Source organism: Pogona vitticeps, chromosome 3 (genome assembly GCF_051106095.1).
Source record: "Pogona vitticeps strain Pit_001003342236 chromosome 3, PviZW2.1, whole genome shotgun sequence".
NCBI lineage: Eukaryota > Metazoa > Chordata > Lepidosauria > Squamata > Agamidae > Pogona > Pogona vitticeps.
This window is the reverse complement of record NC_135785.1, coordinates 194,671,388-194,692,487: the sequence shown is the minus strand read 5'-3', so window position 1 is coordinate 194,692,487 and position 21,100 is coordinate 194,671,388. Positions and strand designations below refer to the sequence as shown.

The following is a 21,100-nucleotide window of genomic DNA, read 5'->3' as shown; positions in this document are numbered from 1 at the left end:
TTCGGTGGTGATGATCTCCTTACAGCATTTCAGCACTTCAGCAGGGATGTTATCCTTTCCAGGTGCCTTGCCGGAGGCGAGGGAGTCCAAGGCCGCTTTTATTTCTGCTAGGGTTGGTTCGCTGTCCAGCTCTTCCAAGACAGGTAGGCACTCAATGTTATTTAATGCTTCTTCAGTTACTACATTCTCTCTGGAATATAGCTCAGAGTAGTGCTGTACCCAGCGTTCCATCTGCTGTGCTCAGTCCTGGATGAGCACACCTGTAGCAGACTTCAAGGGAGCAGATATTTATATATATATATATATATATATATATATATATATATATATATATATATATATATATATATATATATATATATATATATATATATATATATATATATATATATATATATATATATATATATGTGTGTGTGTGTGTGTGTGTGTGTGTGTGTGTGTGTGTGTGTGTGTGTGTGTGTGTGTATATATATGTATATGTATATGCATATTATGTATATGTATATATATGTGTGTATATATATATATATATAAATCATATATATATATTATCAAATTATTATAGAAATAAATACATGAAGAAATAAAATGGGAAAAACTGACTTACCATAAAAAGAAATGGTATATTCCGGCATGGTAGAGTCTGCAAGCAATAACTTTACGTTTATTATTAAGGATGCTTAGCAATAAGCACCCATGCTTTCACTTTTAATATGCTTTAGCTATAGATAAGATATCCCTCTGCTGGTGGGAAGGGATCATAATTCCGTGGCAGAGGCATATGCTTGGCTTGAAGAAGTCACCCGATCCAGCCCTTGTCATCTTTCCTTAAATGCATCTGATAACATCCTGCAAAATCAACACCAAATAAAATGCTTACCAGATGACAAAGATGTTCGAGAAACAGCTATTGAAGGTGTTCGAGATACGTTTCCCCGGTGTCTTCTTGCTAAATCTTCAGGTATCCTTTCACTTGCGGGCATAAATATGCCATTTCCTAATCCAGGATCCTGTGCAAAGAGAATAAATATGCAAATTCCATATTAACATTTGGTACATAAAATTAAAGTATTTTAAGTGACTTGATAAAACATAATAAAACAGCCCAGTAAAACTCTTGCACAGCAGTTCTGTCTGTTGGCAAAGCCACACTCAACTTTATGCAAATAACACCAACTTCTCCCACCTTCCATCTGTTTGTTTATATTTATATTTATATTTATACCTGCAAAGAACATTATTACTATCCATATTAATAATTCTGAAAGAATAATTTGGTATTTGGATGAGACAATAAACATAAGCAAATTCCTGTACCCAAAAAATGGAAGAATGTTGCAGTACTATGGTAAAATAAATAAATAAATAAATAAATAAATAAATAAATAAAAGACACATTAAAGCAAAAATAAGACATTGTATCTATAACTGTTGTATTTTCAAGATTGCTACAATTATTTATTTATTTTATTAGATTTATACCCCGCTCATCTAGGCAAATGGTCTACTCTGGACGGCATACATATAATACAAGCAGAGTTAAACAGCAGTATCTCTGGGGATGCCATGACAACACAGAGAAAATGGCTGCTTTTGCCTAATCTCCATAGACTCAACACCAAAATACTTAATAATTAAACTAAGAAAAGAGAATAACTGAAAGTAACAGTAACTGTTTAAGATATGAGTAAAGAATCCACAAGAATTGAAGAAGCTTCAGCAGACTCATTATTTGGAGCAAATAATGCTTGCGTAAAAAAAGCCTAGGAGGGGAAGCTGACTATCCTATTGTGGAGAATAAGTCAGTGAAAGGGCCTCAAGATAATTTTGATCCAATGTATAAGGTAGTTTTTCATGGATTGCTGCCTTGTCGTGGCGAAGGGGCTTGAGTAACTCAGAGAAGCTATGGGCTATGCCGTGCAGGGACACCCAAGACGGACAGGACATAGTGGAGAGTTCCGACTAAACGCAATCCACCTGGAGTAGGAAATGGCAAGCCACTCCAGTATCTTTGCCAAGAACACCCCATGATAAGAAACAAAAGGCTAAAAGATATGACGCTGGAAGATGGGCCCCTCAGGTCGGAAGGCGTCCAACATGCTACTGAGGAAGAGTGGAGGACAAGTACAAGTAGCTCCAGAGCTAATGAAGTGGCTGGGCCAAAGCCGAAAGGACGCTCAGCTGTGGACGTGCCTGAAAGTGAAAGGAAAATCCAATGCTGCAAAGAAAAATACTGCATAGGAACCTGGAATGTAAGATCTATGAATGTTGGGAAGCTGGAGGTGGTCAAACAGGAGATGGCAAGAATAAACATCGACATCCTGGGCATCAGTGAACTAAAATGGGCAGGAATGGGCGAATTCAGCTCAGATGATTATCATATCTACTATTGTGGGCAAGAATCCCGTAGAAGGAATGGAGTAGCCCTCATAGTCAACAAAAGAGTGGGAAAAGCTGTAATGGGATACAATCTCAAAAATGATAGAATGATGTCAATACGAATCCAAGGCAGACCATTCAACATCACAATAATCCAAGTTTATGCACCAACCAGCATTGCTGAGGAGACTGAAATTGAACAATTCTATGAAGATTTACAACACCTTCTAGAACTGACACCAAAGAAAGATGTTCTTCTCATTCTAGGGGACTGGAATGCTAAAGTAGGGAGCCAAGAGATAAAAGGAACAACAGGGAAGTTTGGCCTTGGAGTTCAGAACGAAGCAGGACAAAGGCTAATAGAGTTTTGTCAAGAGAATAAGCTGGTCATCACAAACACTCTTTTCCAACAACACAAGAGGCGACTCTATACATGGAAATCACCAGATGGGCAATATCGAAATCAGATTGATTATATTCTCTGCAGCCAAAGATGGAGAAGTTCTATACAGTCAGCAAAAACAAGACCTGGAGCTGACTGCGGTTCTGATCATCAGCTTCTCATAGCAAAATTCAAGCTTAGACTGAAGAGATTAGGAAAAACCACTGGGCCACTCAGGTATAATCTAAACCAAATCCCTTATGAATACACAGTGGAAGTAAAGAACAGATTTAAGGAACTAGATTTGGTGGACAGAGTGCCTGAAGAACTTTGGATAGAGGCTCGTAACATTGTCCAGGAGGCAGCAACGAAAACCATCCCAAAGAAAAGGAAATGCAAGAAAGCAAAGTGGCTGTCCAACGAGGCCTTAGAAATAGCAGAGAGGAGAAGGGAAGCAAAATGCAAGGGAGATAGGGAAAGTTACAGAAACTTGAATTCAGACTTCCAAAGAATAGCAAGGAGAGACAAGAGGGCCTTCTTAAATGAACAATGCAAAGAAATAGAGGAAGATAACAGAAAAGGAAAGACCAGAGATCTGTTCAGGAAAATTGGACATATTAGAGGAACATTTTGCGCAAAGGTGAACATGATAAAAGACAAAAATGGGAGGGACCTAACAGAAGTAGAAGACGTCAAGAAGAGGTGGCAAGAATACACAGAGGAATTATATCAGAAAGATTTGGATATCCCGGACAACCCAGACAATGTAGTTGCTGACCTTGAGCCAGACATCCTGGAGAGCGAAGTCAAGTGGGCCTTAGAAAGCCTGGCTAACAACAAGGCCAGTGGAGGTGATGGCATTCCAGTTGAACTATTTAAAATCTTGAAAGATGATGCTGTTAAGGTGCTACATTCAATATGCCAGCAAGTTTGGAAAACTCAACAGTGGCCAGAGGATTGGAAAAGATCAGTCTACATCCCAATCCCAAAGAAAGGCAGTGCCAAAGAATGCTCCAACTACCGTACAATTGCACTCATTTCGCACGCTAGCAAGGTTATGCTCAAAATCCTACAAGGTAGGCTTCAGCAGTATGTGGACCGAGAACTCCCAGAAGTACAAGCTGGATTCCGAAGAGGCAGAGGAACTCGAGACCAAATTGCCAACATGCGCTGGATTATGGAGAAAGCCAGAGAGTTCCAGAAAAATATCTACTTCTGCTTCATTGACTATGCGAAAGCCTTTGACTGTGTGGACCACAGCAAACTATGGCAAGTTCTTAAAGAAATGGGAGTGCCTGACCACCTTATCCATCTCCTGAGAAACCTATATGTGGGACAGGAAGCAACAGTTAGAACTGGTCATGGAACAACTGAGTGGTTCAAAATTGGGAAAGGAGTACGGCAAGGCTGTATATTGTCCCCCAGCTTATTTAACTTATATGCAGAATACATCATGCGGAAGGCTGGACTGGAAGAAACCCAAGCCGGAATTAAGATTGCCGGAAGAAATATCAACAACCTCCGATATGCAGATGACACCACTCTGATGGCAGAAAGTGAGGAGGAATTAAAGAACCTTGTAATGAGAGTGAAAGAGGAAAGTGCAAAAAACGGTCTGAAACTCAACATCAAAAAAACTAAGATCATGGCCACTGGTCCCATCACCTCCTGGGAAATAGAAGGGGAAGATATGGAGGCAGTGTCAAATTTTATCTTCCTGGGCTCCATGATCACTGCAGATGGAGACAGCAGCCCTGAAATTAAAAGGCGCCTTCTTCTTGGGAGGAAAGCGATGACAAATCTTGACAGCATCTTGAAAAGCAGAGACATCACCTTGCCAACAAAAGTCCGAATAGTCAAAGCTATGGTTTTTCCTGTCGTGATGTATGGAAGTGAGAGCTGGACCATAAAGAAAGCAGACCGCCGAAGAATTGATGCTTTTGAATTGTGGTGCTGGAGGAGGCTCTTGAGAATCCGCTGGACTGCAAGGAGAACAAACCTATCAGTTCTAAAGGAAATCAACCCTGAATGCTCACTTGAAGGACAGATCCTGAAGCTGAGGCTCCAGTACTTTGGCCATCTCATGAGAAGAAAAGAGTCCTTGGAAAAAACCTTGATGTTAGGAAGGTGTGATGGCAAGAGGAGAAGGGGACGACCGAGGATGAGATGGCTGGACAGTGTCTGCGAAGCAACCAACATGAACCTGACACAACTCCGGGAGGCAGTAGAAGACAGGAGGGCCTGGCGTGCTCTGGTCCATGGGGTCACGAAGAGTCGGACACGACTAAACGACTAAACACACACACATAAGGTAGTTGAAAAATAACAGAACTCAAGCAACAATGGGCTGCTGCTATTAATCCTCTTCAAAGAGAGGTTAGAGATCTATTGGACAAACTACCAGGGCTAGCAAATACTGCCAATTAAACCTTGGAATTTGGGACTGAAAACACTGACAGCCTGTATGGGTTCCTGGGAAACAATTAATTGATTGATTGATTAAATTGATTAATTGACTCAATTTAAATTGTGGAAAGACTGTTATTGTTATTGATTAAAAGATTCATGTAACAGTTCTAGCCCCAAATCAATTGAGCAACTGTTAAATCAAGCAAGTAGTATCTCACCCTCCTGGTTTCAAATATTTCAGGTTGTTCATTTTTCTTCCCTTCAGGTAGTGAAAATACAAGCCACTAGACAATTAACTGTATTTGATACATTGCCATTAGCCTCAGAAAATATTCAGTGAGCTTCCAAGTTATATGAAATATCAATTGAATCCCACTACAGCTATAAATTAGGTCCCAAAATGGTCTGGGAAAGCGATTTAGGGATTACCATATCTGATGTAAAATGGTAGGCTCTATGGAAAAAGGCTCCTCTCAGATCAATCTCCTCCAAATTTAAGGAGCATTCTATTAAGTTTATGCAAAAGGTGTATTTTACACCTCCACATTTAAACTATATCAATAAAGAAGTCAGTTCATCTTGCTGTATTTGGAGGAAATGTGGGAATATTGGTATGTATTTTCATGCCCAGGTCAAAATGCTTGTTTTGACATATAAAGCCCTAAACGGCTTGGGCCCTGGACACCTGAAGGACCCCCTCCTTCCACATGAACCTACCCAGCAGTTAAGATCTAGCCAGGGGGCCCTTTTGAAAGAGTTGTCCCTCAAGGAGGTAAGAGGGATGGCTTGTAGACAAAGGGCCTTTTCAGCAGCTGCCCCCAGATTATGGAATGCCATCCCGGCTGAGATTCGTCTGGCGCCGACGCTGATGACATTTTGGTGCCAGGTCAAAACCTTCCTGTTCCAGAAGGCTTTTAATTGAAATAACATCAACTGTGGCTCCTGATGGCAATTTTTAGAGTATCTATTTTAATTGTATTTTAATCATTTTATCTTTTATTGTATTTTAATTGAATTTTAATTGTTGTAAGCTGCCCAGAGACCTTTGGGTAGAGTGGGTGGCATATAAGTTAAATAAATAAATAAATAAATAAATAAATAAATAAATAAATAAATAAATAAATAAATAAATAAATAAATAAATAAATAAATAAATAAATAAATAAATAAATAAATAAATAAATGGTGGACATGGCCTCCAATTCAGTGGTTCTAGCTCAGAGTTTTTACAGAAACCAACTAAATCTCAGGCAAAAAATTATAGGGTCACCAGATCTAGCTTTTTTGTCCTTAATTTCAGGCAACAACGAACAGCAAAATCATAATCAGTTAATTATCTTTTTCTGTACTACAACATGTTTGGAAATTGGCACAAAGCAGAAGGGAACTTGTAGTTTATCTTTACATGCACAGAAAAACAGAATGTGACATATAACCCTAACAGAAAAACTAACACACCAGTTCAAATTACTTAATCACATTCCCAAAATGATTTTTTCAAAACTTAGTTGCCTTTTATTTTTTAATGTTAATAAGAATAACAAGACTTTTTCCCACCAGTCTCCCATGTCAATCTTTGGTGCAATATTCTAATCTGATGCAGATTACAACAGGGTGAAGTTACTGTATCAGATTATATGTTTCTAGTGAAAATTCTGGACTATTTTGTTGTTGTTTCTATGTTCTTTTAATAAAGATTTTTTTAAAAAAACCCAGGGGCATCTGTGAGGAATCTGCAGAGCTTGGGCAAACAGAAGGAAAAAAATACCATCAGAAAATTATTTCTGCAAAAGTGCCCAATTTTCTCTAAGCTTTTATTATGTTTGCCAATATGTAAACTGACATCTTCAGAAAATCAGTGCTCCCATCCTGAAAATCTGAATTAGATTAGATTTTGTTATCTAGTGACTATTAACTCTCTTTGCAAAAGTAGATTCATTAATAGAACGAAAATGATTTTTCCAAAAGATTTTAAAAAGGTACAGAGATGTCCAGTCATGCAGCGAGGCATACGTGACCCACAATCTGTCAACACCTGAGATATCCCATATCCTTATTGGAAGTCTGAGACACCACCTTGCTCCCAGAGTTTTGCTGCTAAGTTTCTACAGAAATCAACTGAACCAGTGAAATTTAGTACACACCTTGGCCAAAAACCTGTTGTGCTGCTCTGCTTGTGTTATGTGAATGAGGTTTTCATCAGCACAGACTGCCACTGATTCAAGACTTCTTTTTTCAGTTTCATTGTATGCACAGCTCACGCACAATGATACAAAGTATTGTAGGGAAACCAAAACTTAAAAAGAAAGAAAGCCTTGAACCTTGCCGGTCATGACAACATCATTTTCATTGAAGAGGCAGAACCTGCCCAATCGGATTTCAGCCATTACAAAGATTTAGACCAAGGGAATCTGGATACAAAGTCTTGCTTATCCATAAAGCTCACTAGGTGGCCTCAGTCAAATCACATTGTCTCCGCCAAAGGCCTTATCAAGGTAGTTACCGGAATAAAAAGGGACAACACCCCTCCCCCTGTGCTCCCTCCTTGCCTAGCCAGACATCTTCTTGGGTATTTGGATTCCAAGAATGAACAGTATTTCAAATGAAAGACTTGATATTCTCTTTTGGCCTAACAGATTGTGTGACTAAGGCCTAATTCTCCTCAAGGGAGTAAACCTGTATCTAGTCTGTACTAGTTTGGACAGCAGCTGGGTGTTTGTGTGACTGGACCGTCCTTCAGCAAAAATATAAATCTCTGAACACAGAAAGCTGGCATGAGGGAAAGCATAGAGCAAGAACATTTTGTCATGCAAATTTAAATTTTCATTCTATCATGTAACAGATATGATGAGCTTGTATTGGTGAAACTGGGTCCATTCTGTAACTTTATGGTTGGATTTTTTTTTTTTTACCTTCTTGGAGGTAGGAAAACCTTGAAAGAACCTTTCTCTCACTGGTAATGTTGCTTGGCTTTATTAGGTTATCTTGCTTAACGGAACGACATTTATGCAACCAGCATTTGAATAACTGTTATCAATCTCAATAATACTATTATTTATCTCACAACATTAGCTTGGGCATGTTGTGAGAATGGCTGATGGTGAGATTCCAAAAACTCTCCTGTATGGAGAATTAGTGCAGGAAAAGCACCCCAGAGGGAGACCACAGCTGCGATGCAAGGATATCTGCAAGCGGGATCTGAACGCCTTAGGAATGGACCTCAACAGATGGGAAACTTTGACATCTGAGCATTCCACGTGGAGGCAGGCAGTGCAGCATGGCCTCTCCTAATTTGAAGCGACACTTGTTCAGCAGGCTGAGGCAAAGAGGCAGTCCGAAACCAGCAAAATCAGAGAGCTGGACCGGGGACAGATTATATTTGCCTTCAGTGTGGAAAGGATGGTCACTCTCGAATTGGCCTTCTCAGCCACACTAGACGCTGTTCCAAGACCTCTGTTCAGAGCACGTTACCAGAGTCTCTTGAGACTGAAGGATGCCTACAATGCTATTATGGTTTTATGTACTTCATTTAACCCAGTTCCATTCCCACAACCATGTACACATATACCTGAGGCTCAATTTCAAGCTCAGGTGAAAGCAAATTTCTTGAAGGTGCAAAAGACTATGTTGCTGTTATTGGTGTACTACTGGCATCAGTCAACTTACTGTGCTGTTGTCAATAGTCATGCTCCGGGTGCTCAGTGCAGGTGACCTTGAACGAACTGGAGTAGAGGCATTGCTTTGGTTTACAGTACCCAGGGCCCCTTTCAGGCTACCTGGCATGTCTTCCTGATCACTGCTGTCTAGTGAGAGGTTGCTCCCCCTACAGAAAAAGTACCCCAAAATGTACATTTTAGAAAGTACAGTATCTCAAAAGAAATGTACACTACCTGGTCAGAAATGAAGAAAAAGTAGATATCCTAATTAACACTTTAAAGAAGATGATCAACCACTAGTGTACAATCTTACACAAGTTACTCAATAAATATTCTGCTACTTGAGTACAAGTAGTTATTGTGATTGTACAAGGCAATTTCAGCCCATCATCAACTAGGCTTCAGCTCATTATAACTTGACCCATCCAGTTTAGTCTTTCTGTAATAAAAAAGAACAAATCCACTGAATCGGCAACCTAATCAAAAATATATCACAGAATATGCAAGTCCTCTATCTCCTTAACTTACTGTTAGGAAAAGTTTAAAGTCTCCCCACCCCCTGCCAGTATTTTGATCCAGGCTTTGTTTGCTTGCTTGCTTGGGTAGTATGGCAAGTAAGACTAGTAGATTTAATTTATGGCAAGATCTCTGTGTTCTCCATTTCCCATCATATAAGGAGGTAAGAAAGCAATACAAGTGATACATTTGTATTTCCCCTTCTAATTAATATCTGAACTGGCATCTGAAAACACACTTTGCCAGCTAACTTCTGAAAAAAAAATTACAACTGTTTGATTATTCTTAAGTTCTGAACCTCTCATCTTCTAGACAAGCCATACAGAGAAAAGCCCATGTGGCCCTCAGATGAACGTAGAGAGAATATCTAATAACCTGGTGGTTCCCAACCTTGGGTGATTCAGGTGTTCTCGGACTACAACTCCCAGAAACCCCAACCAGCTCACCTAGGTATGGGAAAAGGTTATTTGGAGTAGAAGAAACCTGCAGAACAGTGTGTTTAGCCTTTTTTGAGCAGTTGCTTCTCCATCCCAAACTGTTCCATGGCCACATCCCTTCCCCATCTCTTGGTTTATTGTGAAGAAAAAAACATGTCTAGGAACCCAGCAAGGTGAAGACCAATGGGGGAGGCAGGTAGAAAAATTTACAGTGAAAAAATCAGGGAGCAAAGGATGTGGATATTAAACACACATATGGATTCTACACTCCAAATGGATCCCTCTGAAGTTGCTTTTCCCTAGGGAAACAAAGCTATTAATATAACACCCACATAATTTGCAGATCCATGTATGTGGACCCTTAGTATTAATCGTAGTTGATATGCAGGCTTCATGAGATGTGCCACATTCTGAAATGGTCTGATGTATATGTTCCTAGGCTGACTGCAAAACTCTCCAAGGACAGTTTCAACTTGACAACATCTGAGTTCTCACACTGCAATTCAGCTGCTCCAAATACATCCATCTGCCTGCTCTTTCCCCAAGAGGACCTATATTCCAATGTACCAACTCAACCTCAGGTTAATGATTCTCAAGCTGAACTGTTTTCCATTACACAACCAATGCAAGCATCTTGTGACCTTGCAAACATATACGGTTAGTTTTATTTTATTTATTTATTTACAATATTTTTTAGCTGTGCCATTATTAATGGTCTCTGCATGGCATACAACAATATTAAAACTTTTAAAACATTTAAGTTTTTAACATTATTTCTAAAGTTTTATTGTTATTAAATTTCAGGTAAATACACAGAAAATAGTTTTATCTTTTCATTTGATTATTAATCAGTGTTCCAGGTTTGAAAAAGTGAAACTTCATAATATTCTGCAGTGGAATTTCTAAAATTGGCACTGCCAGGTAGTATAATACAGGAATAAAGAAAGGCTATTTTTAAGCTCAGCTGACATCTTTACTTAAAAACATATTGCTTCAATGTCTAAGCAATCTTCCTGGTGTTCTGGCAATTCTGTTCATGTTAGACATGATATCTGAATTACACCTTTGCTTGGTTGATCCTGTCAAATATGTTCTGATAAAATTGCTATGAACAATCTTTTTTTTACCATGACAAAAGCTTATTAAAAAAATAGCAGCATGGTGAAATGGTATCATTGACAATGACAGTTCATTGTCCACTAGCAAACTAAATGGAGCACATCTAGATAAAATATAGATGCTGTATGCATTGTGTGGTTCATCAGAATGTTTAACCCTTTCCTCACAGCTATAATGCCAATGCCCCTCTCTTAGTATATTGCAGTTACAAATACAAAAAATAAGAAAGCATTTCTTCAACAGTGAAGAAATAAAGAGTGATTTGTGCTTCAGAGATTCCTTTTCTCTTACCGATCAGCACTGTGTATACTATGGATATCAGCTTCTGAGCTGATGCTTCTTCCATCTTCTGCTTTCACATTTGCATTGTCTCCTTTAGCTACTGTTTTGAAGATGTTCCTACTGAAATATTTAAAAATTAACATTAATACATTCCCTTCCTAAAGTCAAAATGCATGACTCTCCATTCACTCTTTGCAGAGAAAATTAACTTCCATGCTTGTTTAACGTTTACTATGGCCTTCTCATTTTCTTGCAGTGACACTTATAGTGTACGAGACTTGGTATGTGGCACATAATTGTGTCACCTTTAATTCCATTACTCTGCTACTAAGCAATATTAAGGAGGCACACAGTTGATATCCGTAGTTGTGATCAGGACGCTACTGTTAGATCTGCAATATTTTCAGAAGGCAAAATCACTACTGAATCAGACCAGAAGCATGCTGTTTCTGACAGTGACCAGATAGATGAGTTTAGGAAACCTAAAAACATAAAATGAGAAGTATGCCTCTGATCATGGAAGGAATATTCATATACAGTGGACCCTTGACTTACGGAATTAATCCGTATTGGAATGGTGGCTGCAGGTCAAAAAGTCTGTAGGTCAAGTCTCCATTGACCTACAGTGCACTGAAAACCGATTAATCCCGTAACAGGCTGTTTTTGTTCCATTTTGGTTTTTTTCTGGTCTGTAAGTCAATTCTCAGTCTGCAAGTCAAACCTAAATTTTGCGGCCAGAGAAGTCTGTAACTCAAAAAGTCTGTAAGTCAAGGGTCCACTGTATAGCTATCATTACTATTAGGCACTGATACTCTTATTCCCATAGAATAATTGTCTAATTCCCTTTTAAAGAATGCTAAAGATTGTCACAACACCCTGTAGCAGTGAAGTCACATTTGAATTTTGCATCTACTGCATGGTGTTCAGAATTTCCTAGATCAAGAGGATGACCAACAAGGTGTTAAAGCAAATAAAGACCAAAAATCATAAAACATAAAATAAATGAAAACTACAGTTTCTTTCAGCTAGCCATTCAAAGTTGAACAAATGGGGACAGAAGTGCAGAAAGGAAAATAATGTATTGTCTAAAGAACCTGGGAAACACAAGAACACTGTTGCTTAGACAAATATATCCTAAATCTGACTAGCTACCATGATGTCCAGCCTCCAGTTGGAGAGAAACAAGAATAAGAGGAATGATAGGTACCAAAAAGTCTTAGTTTCCTCTTTTGTGTGGTCAAAGTCTTCAAAACAGAATTACAGTAATTTGTTTGTAAATTGCACAGCACAGTGGAGAGAAAACAAAAGCAAACCCTAAAATGCTGTTGAGTTTCTTTTGAAGTATAACCTGATTATTAATCATATTTTAAAATGTTTCAAATATAAATGAATAGCAGTCTCTGACTATAAATACTTACTTGAAGAAAAAAGTTCAATAGTCAGTATCTTCTACTATTCATAATAACCACTATTTATCTGTGACTGCTAAAAGACATTGAAGTCCCAACACCCCAACATATCCACAATAAAAGCAGTTTGGTTCTTATTTTAAAGATTTGGCTCTAAGTGATGAACCACTTCTGCATCGTTACCATAAACATATTGCAAATAATAAAATAATGCCTTACCCTATCTTCCTGGGCCCACTGAAGACTGATTTTGTTCCACTTGAAAGGGAAGTTAACATATCTTGCTTTGATGACTCCTCCAAGCTTCCTGGAGACTGATCTCTGGGTTTTCCACCTTCTATCAGTTCAGACGAAGAATCTTAAAAAGAAAAGGAACACTAAAATTTCACTCAGAGGGATTAAAACATGTTTCCCAGTTAGGTTATAGTTGGATGAAAATTCTAAGAATCTAATGAACAAGTACAGCAGCCACTGGACCTTACTGGGCCACTAAGTTTAAAAACATCTAAAAACAATACAAAGCCCCTTTTGTTTTGCAATTTATTGGCCTCCACTCCACCTACTGATTAAACACTGATATCTCACATTGTTTCAAGTAAAAACACCCCAGGCAGTTATCATAGGAAAAACCATTAGGAGAAAAATAAATTCAAGGAATAAGGGAAGGAAGACAGACAGACAGACAGACAGGAAAGGAGTAACAGCAAATGAAAAATCAAAATCAAAGATGGGCCAGACTGGAGGCCTGCAACAAGAAAACAAAAATCTCTAGCTGGTGGCAAATCTTCATTAAGATGGAAGCCAGATGAGTCCATCAGATAAGACAGTTCCACAGCTTGGGCACCTGAGTAGAGAAGTTCCTCCCTCAGGTGGAGGCAGAGATGGTGTTCTCAGCAAACATTTTATTGAGCATGACCATGTGACAACATTTAATTGTTCTAACCAGTGTCCAGCCACCCTGCACTTTTAAAAGACAGTGGGCAGCACTTTGCACAAAGCCCAGAAATGCAACAAAATCCATTCAGTTTTGTCTGCTTCTGTATCAAGCAGGAAACACAATACTGTCAAAAATGTAATTTCTAATGACAGGGGCTCAATGCAGTTCCTGTGACTCATGTAACCAGCATACTGCGTGGATGAACACTGACAAATAGCTTACAAACAGCATACAAAGCTGCCTTACAGAAGTCTGATCCATGGTCCATCTGTTGTTCTTGATATGTCCTGTGAGGTCGCCTCCAAGTTAAGGTTACCCCTAAGAATTAATGACTTCCGAAAGGTCCTATCATTAACAGCACTGCTCAGGCCTTCTAAATGAAAGCCATGGAGTTCTTTACTGAATCAATCCATCTGTTAGGTCTTCCTCTTACAGTTTTCCACTTTTCTCAGCATTATTGCCTTTTCTAGGAAGTCTTTAGTGAGTTTAGTCATCTTAGCTTTTAATGAGAATTTAGGCTTGATTTGATGTACCATAACCCTCTTATTTGTCTTTCTGGTTGTCCATGGGATCTGTTTGTGTCACATGTCAATATTTCCTCAGCAACAACCATTTCGTTTTTATAAAAAGTGAAGCACATATTACAGAGGAATGCCAGAAACAAACTTTTCTGACTGAAATCATCCCTTCTCTCACACAAAAGTACAGTCCATATTTTATAACTAAATAAGGAGATTTCTGCATTTTTATTATTATACCAGGAAAATTTAGTATCTATCAGTACCCATATTTCTAAGTTTTTATACATTCCCAGAACACACTGTTTTCACTATAAAGCTGTATTTCAAGCCATGGAACAAAGTGACTCGAAAATCTTTAGTGTATATCAGTGTCAACGTTTGTAAAAGGCTAGCTCCTTGCAATGATAAAACTATCTTGCTTTCCTGCAACGAACACAGTATTAGCTGCTAAAGTGGGCTGTACATCACAATTTTCCTTCTGACAGTATTATACATTATGCACACATTATATAGACAGCAGCAGTTGAGGCATTAATATTTATGAATCTGTAAAGAACTTTCTTAATCTAAATACTGCATGAACTGGGGCAATATTCTCAGCTATAAAGGGAAATCATTTACATGCACATGGAGCTCCCACAAGTATCAATAACAGAAAATCTGTTATTTTGATGTGCACTTTTAAATGTCTCCACTGTGACCTACGATCCACATGTCACTAATTTCAAAGGGAACTTTAAGTAAATAGAATAAGTTCAACATAAATGATCTGGGAACACTGGCTGCAATACTGCTAAACCTCAACAGTCATGGAGCTGACCCAGTTCCTTTGATATGAGGATGCTATGTGCCCAATGTAAGAGAACAGAAATATAACTAGAAAGGAGGATGCACCCCTTGCCAGCTCATTGCCCAGCAGTAAGAAGGCGAGCAATAAATGAGGGAAGAGGAAGGTGACAGACATACAGGTCTTGCTAGTTTTACCTTGGGCTTTGAAAGACCGTCTAACAACATCACTTCCAAGGAGCTTGGAGTGCTTGAAGCGCCTTGCTCTCTCTTCAAAGAACCACTCACCTGTGACTATTCTAAGGTGCCTGTAGAAAAGAAATAAAACTGAATTGCTGCAAACTGATGAAACCAATGTGAACCAGTTACATGACTTTCTTACCCTCCCAAGCTTCTTTTTCCAAAATATAATAAATAAATAAATACTGTACAAGAAACCATGGACTATAAGAAAGATTAACTCCTCTCAAACATTATTTGTTTGAAACGTTTAATAAAATATCTTTTACAGGTCTAATAGAATGAGTCTCAGTGGGCTTCTCCCCCCCCCCAATGGGTGGAAAAGTTTGGTGAGGTATATTTTTGAGGAAGGAATAGAAAGAAGGGGTATTAAAACCGTTCCCTCCCTGCTGTTTCTCATTCCAAGTGAGCATATAAGCATTCCCAAACACAGCAGCTCAGCCCACGCTCCCAAAGCATTCACCCTAGCGTTTGTAATAAACTCTTGAAAATAACGATGGGTACTGAAAACTAATGTCAAACTGTATACCACCAGAACAGGGAAGGAGACAGAAAAATGAAAGCAGAATGAAAGTTGAGATTTAATCTCTCTGTTTTGAAAATATGCATACTTTCACAAAATAATTTATTACAAATAAATCATGAGCTTAAAAAAAAAGGCAGAAAGGTTTTTGTTGTTGTTGTTTTAATGTGGAAGACTTCCTAACCAACAGACAGCTGAGTTAACAATGTTCGCGAGTGAAGGACTGCCCAATTTATTCTAAAATATACTCGTGGAATTTCTAAATCTTAGAAGGCAAACTGTTCCTAAATGCAAAATCTTGTTACATTTTATTTTTTCTTAAAATAAACATTCCATGAACATTCCAATCTCTAATGCACTCCAGCAGGACTATTCTGGATGACCTTATCTGGTGTAATATTATCTGGAAACAATTAGTATCAATGCAGTATTGATTTACTTTTTAAATTTTAACTTGTGGCACTCTTGTGACAACTACATTGTTTACAACTGTTAAAGAAGCAGTGCTTGGTGCCATCAGAGCTGGCAGAATCCTTAAAATTCAGACATCTGACACTTGTAATAACCAGATAAATTGGAAGCAGTGTGAGCTTCAGTTTCCTTGGTACCCCAGCAAAAGATGTCCTCAGTGTTCTTCTCTCTTCCTCGAGTGAGGTCACCACCTCTTTGTCATTTAGTTGTTTTCTATTTGGGAGCTGAATGCACACATGGCGGTTGCTGGTTTACTAAATAGGGCCAAGACTTGGGAGGGGGGTGTCAATGGAGGACCTCTGCAGGTGTCCAACGATACCAACCACCGATGTCAACTTCACCTTTCTTATTCAGTTCTAGGTTAGAACCAAATATTAACTGAAAGGGATGAACACTGAGAGGTTCAAGGAAGTCAGAAGTTCAGAAATCCAGGGTGTTGTCAAACATGGAGAAGTGCATACAAATAAGTCCTTTGATATCAAAGCACAACACATGTTGAATTCAAGTATGTCGTGGTATTTTGCAAGCTATTCTTACTGCCCTTTGAACACTAACCACTCCCTTCTCCTCTCCATGTATTTGTTCTGTGCTTTAAGTTGGATAAAGGGAGCAGAAATAATCTTTAAGTCAATGTTTGTAAATATTTTTCTTTTCAGTTTCATCAGGAGTGATGTTCGAAAATACTTGTTACCCTACATAAGAAATGTTTATATTAGACACCTAAACTGGGACATCCGGATTTATCCAAACTATTCATCTCCAAACCCCTTTGTTGTTTTTAGAGGCAGAAAGCATCATAATTTCATTTGCGGTATCGGAGATTTTCTTTGGAACTCAACAGGACTTGTAATCCAGCCACTGCACACATGCAGCAGAGAGACCATCTGCATTGGTGTTTTATTCTGATCAGGAGACCTTTTCAAGGAGAATGACTAAACAAACAAACTGGTTTTATTATGCAGAGTCTTTCTGTTTCTATAACTCCTTGTCAAGATATCTGCATGATATGACTTTGCTTCATAGTTCAGTTGGTTTAGTACCATCTTCTAAATGAAACAAGGCTGAGAATTTCAAACCCTGAGAAGTGATCCTCCTTTCTTAACTTCCACACAGCTTTTTCCAAGGCTCACTTAGAACTGGAATCCTAGATTTCTGGACATCTTTTTGCAGCACAAATCTTAGATTTATTTAGAAAATATTTGGCCTTCAAGCTATCTATACAGGTAGAAACCTTCACAAACTAAGAGTTTATTTATTTATTTAATTTATATGCTGCCCACTCTACCCAAAGGTCTCTGGGCAGCTTACAACAATTAAAATTCAATTAAAATACAACAAAAGATTAAATGATTAAAATACAGTATGTCTTCTCAGGTATCATAGAGAGTGGGAGGCAAAGCAATAATGTTAGTTCCATATCCAAAACTACTCTTGAAGGCCGTTCAGGAGCTTCAAGGATTACAGAATTTGATCTGACTGCTGGAATTCTACCAAAAGAACTGCACCCAGGACGTCAGTAAGAGAACTCTTCATTAAAAAGCCACCTACTTCTAGAAAACCTATTAACACTTCCAGAAGCACCCTTTGCCCTAGTACTTCAAGCATCTTGCCTCAGATTGAGGAAAATACAGAGACTATAGCCCTGCCTGATGAAACATCTCTCAACCAAAATGTGGCTGATTGCTTTTCTGTCTAAGCCCTATCTGGCAATGAAACTCTTCTACCCTCTTTTCTCTGTCTCCCGCTTCCACCTAACTTGCTGTATCGTTTCCCTGTTGTAAGTGCCCAAGACATCTTCAAAAGGATGCCCATCGCAGTGGTGCAAGAGCTTTTGTTGTTTTTAAAGGTAGAAAGCAACAGTCTCAACTGCAGCACCACAATTACAGAATACCATTCCCAGACAGATTTACAGGACACCAAGACTTCTATCATACACAGGCACTAATAAATTTAATATGAATAGATTCAGATTGTGACAACTCAATTTACCGAAATCACACGTGGTATTTCTTTGACTTCTGAATCATCCTTAATCTCTTCCAAACAGATGCCTAATTCAAATGCACATCTTCCATTCTTACTGACTACAGCAACTGTCTGGTATAATTACTGCTGTTGTTGTACTAAAGGATTAGAAGCCAAAGTTTTCATTTGTTTGCCAGGAAGAAGAAAAGATTCAGCATTGCTTGTAACAATGTTCTACAGGTCAGAATATACTCCTTTAGATTATGACTATCCACTTACGTACTATTGCTTAGAGCCCAACCAAGATGGCAGCAGATCTGCATGTATAAAGCTGAACATTCCCTTCTTAAGTTAAAAACAAGGAACCAAATTTAATGTGCAGTGGGACTGCAGATTATTATTTTACAGTCTTTCCCCTCACAAGATGATTTGGAAGAAGATCCTCTCTGGGATTGATATTTTGCATAAGACAGCTCACTTGCTGTCTGCCACAACTGGCCTTCTCATCAACTTAAATTCAACACTTTTGGTTTCTACATGACAGCTGAGTTAACAATGTTTGTAAGTCTAGGTTAATTACACAGATCTACCACTATCCCTTCACACTAGGAAGAGCATTCATCACAGCTTTGAGACATTGGGGGGGGGGGGATGCCCCAGATCATAAACTTAGTTCAGGAGGAATAGTGGGAGGATCTATTCCACAAAGAAAGGCAAAGATCATCCTCAAACATGTGATGTGATATCCTAGAATGTGCTTGAAGTCTGGTGCTTATGAGCTCCTCAGATATACAGAAAGTGCTCCATAAAGGTGGAAGCTATAGTATTTGAAAATGTCTGTCAAAGAATGCCAGATATCTGAAAGGGAAGTTTTAGCTTCAATAATTAATAACCTAATATAACCTGATTAATTGCAGACATATTCAAACTGCTGCAACACATTCCAAAATGGCAAAGAAGTTACATTTTTTTTAAAAAAAGATGTGGTACTTTGCCCTTTCCCAAGTAAAATGAAATGCCATACCAGAAATAAGAAAGCTTTATGAAAAAGTGAAATGTATTTTAAAACTTCTCTTGAATGTAAACTACAGTGAAGACCTGTTCCTTGGTAAAACATTTACCATTTTCTTTCACACTTTCCTCCCTCTGTCTTTGTGCTCTGTTCAACGATGTTAGAAATGTTTGATTGTTTCATATTTATTCCACCACCAACACCGTGTAAGTATTCTTGAAGGCTGTGTAAGTACTTGTGCAGAATCTTTCCTCCACATACTTTGAAATTCAAGCAGTTTTTATTCTTGAAATTTGCCTAAACAAGCAACTCAAATGACACAGTAATCTGAATATACTCAGATACTTAAATGAAATGTTCTGTTTTTTATCCTACCTTTTTTTATGGCATTGGGAGTCATTCTGCTGTTGTATAGTGGCTACTTTTATACAGCATCACATGTGTTAAACATTAGTATCATTGCCCATAGCTTGTTCTGCTCCTACCAAAATCCCCAGCAATTATCACCAACCATCAATTCTTCTTTCACTTCATACCATGGTAACATTATGTACCTAAAGGCTTTTTCATCTGCAAACGCCTAAGACATCCATATACTTACCAATTACTAAAGCACTGTTAAACAATAATAAGAAGCACACACATACAAACACTCAAATCCAGTACAGATAGCAGAGTAGACAACAAAGACCCTTCTGATAGACTATGCTTGTAATCCTTTTCTGCACCTTAAAATTTCCCTAGATGGGCACTTATAGATGGGGGCCTTGGTATGTTTCAGCAAAGACAGTAGAATTTTCCTGTACACTTACTCAGCCTTCTATCCTTCCGAGGTCGGTAAAATGAGTACCCAGCTTGCTGGGGAGGGGGCAATGTGTAGCCTGCATAATTAACTTGTAAACCGCCCAGATAGCGCTTGAAGCACTATGGGGCGGTATATAAGCAGCACACTTTACACTTTTACTTAACATCATTTTCTGAATTCCATCCTCATGCAATCAAGGCTTCAAAGCTTAGACAACCAGAAATAGGACTAAAAAAACAACAACACCACTCTGATGCTTTAGTCTTTGGAATATCTTCTTCATGGTAGCTGCTCTGGTAGCTGCTCTTACTGCTACTAAGTGAAGACCCATTAATTCTATAGGTTGACCTACATAAAAGGATGGTTCTGTGGCCATTTTACAGGTAAGCAAAACCTTTATGATGATGACCATAGGTAGAGATGCTGGTATAGGGCAGAACCATGTTCTCACTCAGTATTCGAAAGAAATGCAGATGCTTAATATCCCCTTTCCTGAATTTGAAAATTTTCAAGTTCATACAAAACCCAAAATTCCATTATTACCCCAGCTCCTCACTTCATTCCCACCATCATTTTATCGTCAATGGCATAACAAGGTTAGGAACTGAGTTTTCTGTCTCAATGTGTTCAGTAGCAGTAACACTTACGCAATCTTATCACACACGGTGCACTTCCAGTTGCCATTGTTCCCAACAACACGACATTTGTTGCAAACTCTGAGTTTGCAAGCTTGGCAGAAATCCCCTCTATCAAAGATTAAACCCAAATTTTTCTGACAGCGGATGCAGACTCTGCTATTGTCCTGTTGGTAGTGTCGGCCACCTTTCCGTTTGATTTCCAGTAGCTCGTTCTTCAACTTTCTGGAAGACGAAGAACAAAAAAGTAAAAGAAAATCTTCACCAAAAAGCACTGAAGTAGGTTTAATTGCTATTAGGTAAAAACTTTGTAAATGGGGGTCATGCTTGCAATATCATCACATTGTGAGAACACTATGAACTTTTGATATACAGTATGTCAAAATATAAAGCACTATGGAGACTTGTATATATTGTCTATTTTTCTGCGTCCTAGTGAACAACTGTTACATAAACATCCAACATCTTTATTAATAGCAGCACTATGCTTATAAATAACAAGGCAATGGAGGGCTGACAATAGAAAACTGGGTAAAAACGGGCACCACAGATGGCCCTGGCAGAAAAGAGAACACCTGATCTTCAGGTATGAAAAGCAGCAGATGAGCCAGAT

At 38.5% G+C, this 21,100-nt stretch overlaps 1 protein-coding gene across 6 annotated transcripts in view; it reads right to left on the bottom strand.

The window, feature by feature from the left end:
- Window positions 1–21,100, bottom strand: part of SYTL5 (synaptotagmin like 5) — an 83,309-nt gene that overhangs the window by 21,203 nt on the left and 41,006 nt on the right. For 4 of the 6 annotated variants that reach the window (XM_020777675.3, XM_078390489.1, XM_020777677.3 and 1 more), the window contains exons 3-8: window positions 20,500–20,712; window positions 15,035–15,144; window positions 12,812–12,950; window positions 11,193–11,303; window positions 8,840–8,996; window positions 884–1,013 (exon numbers count right to left, since the gene is read on the bottom strand). In XM_020777675.3, the coding sequence (XP_020633334.3) occupies window positions 884–1,013; window positions 8,840–8,996; window positions 11,193–11,303; window positions 12,812–12,950; window positions 15,035–15,144; window positions 20,500–20,712 (860 nt within the window). The remainder of the gene's footprint in view (window positions 1–883; window positions 1,014–8,839; window positions 8,997–11,192; window positions 11,304–12,811; window positions 12,951–15,034; window positions 15,145–20,499; window positions 20,713–21,100) is intronic. The other 2 variants (XM_078390490.1, XM_078390491.1) reach the window with 1 other exon arrangement.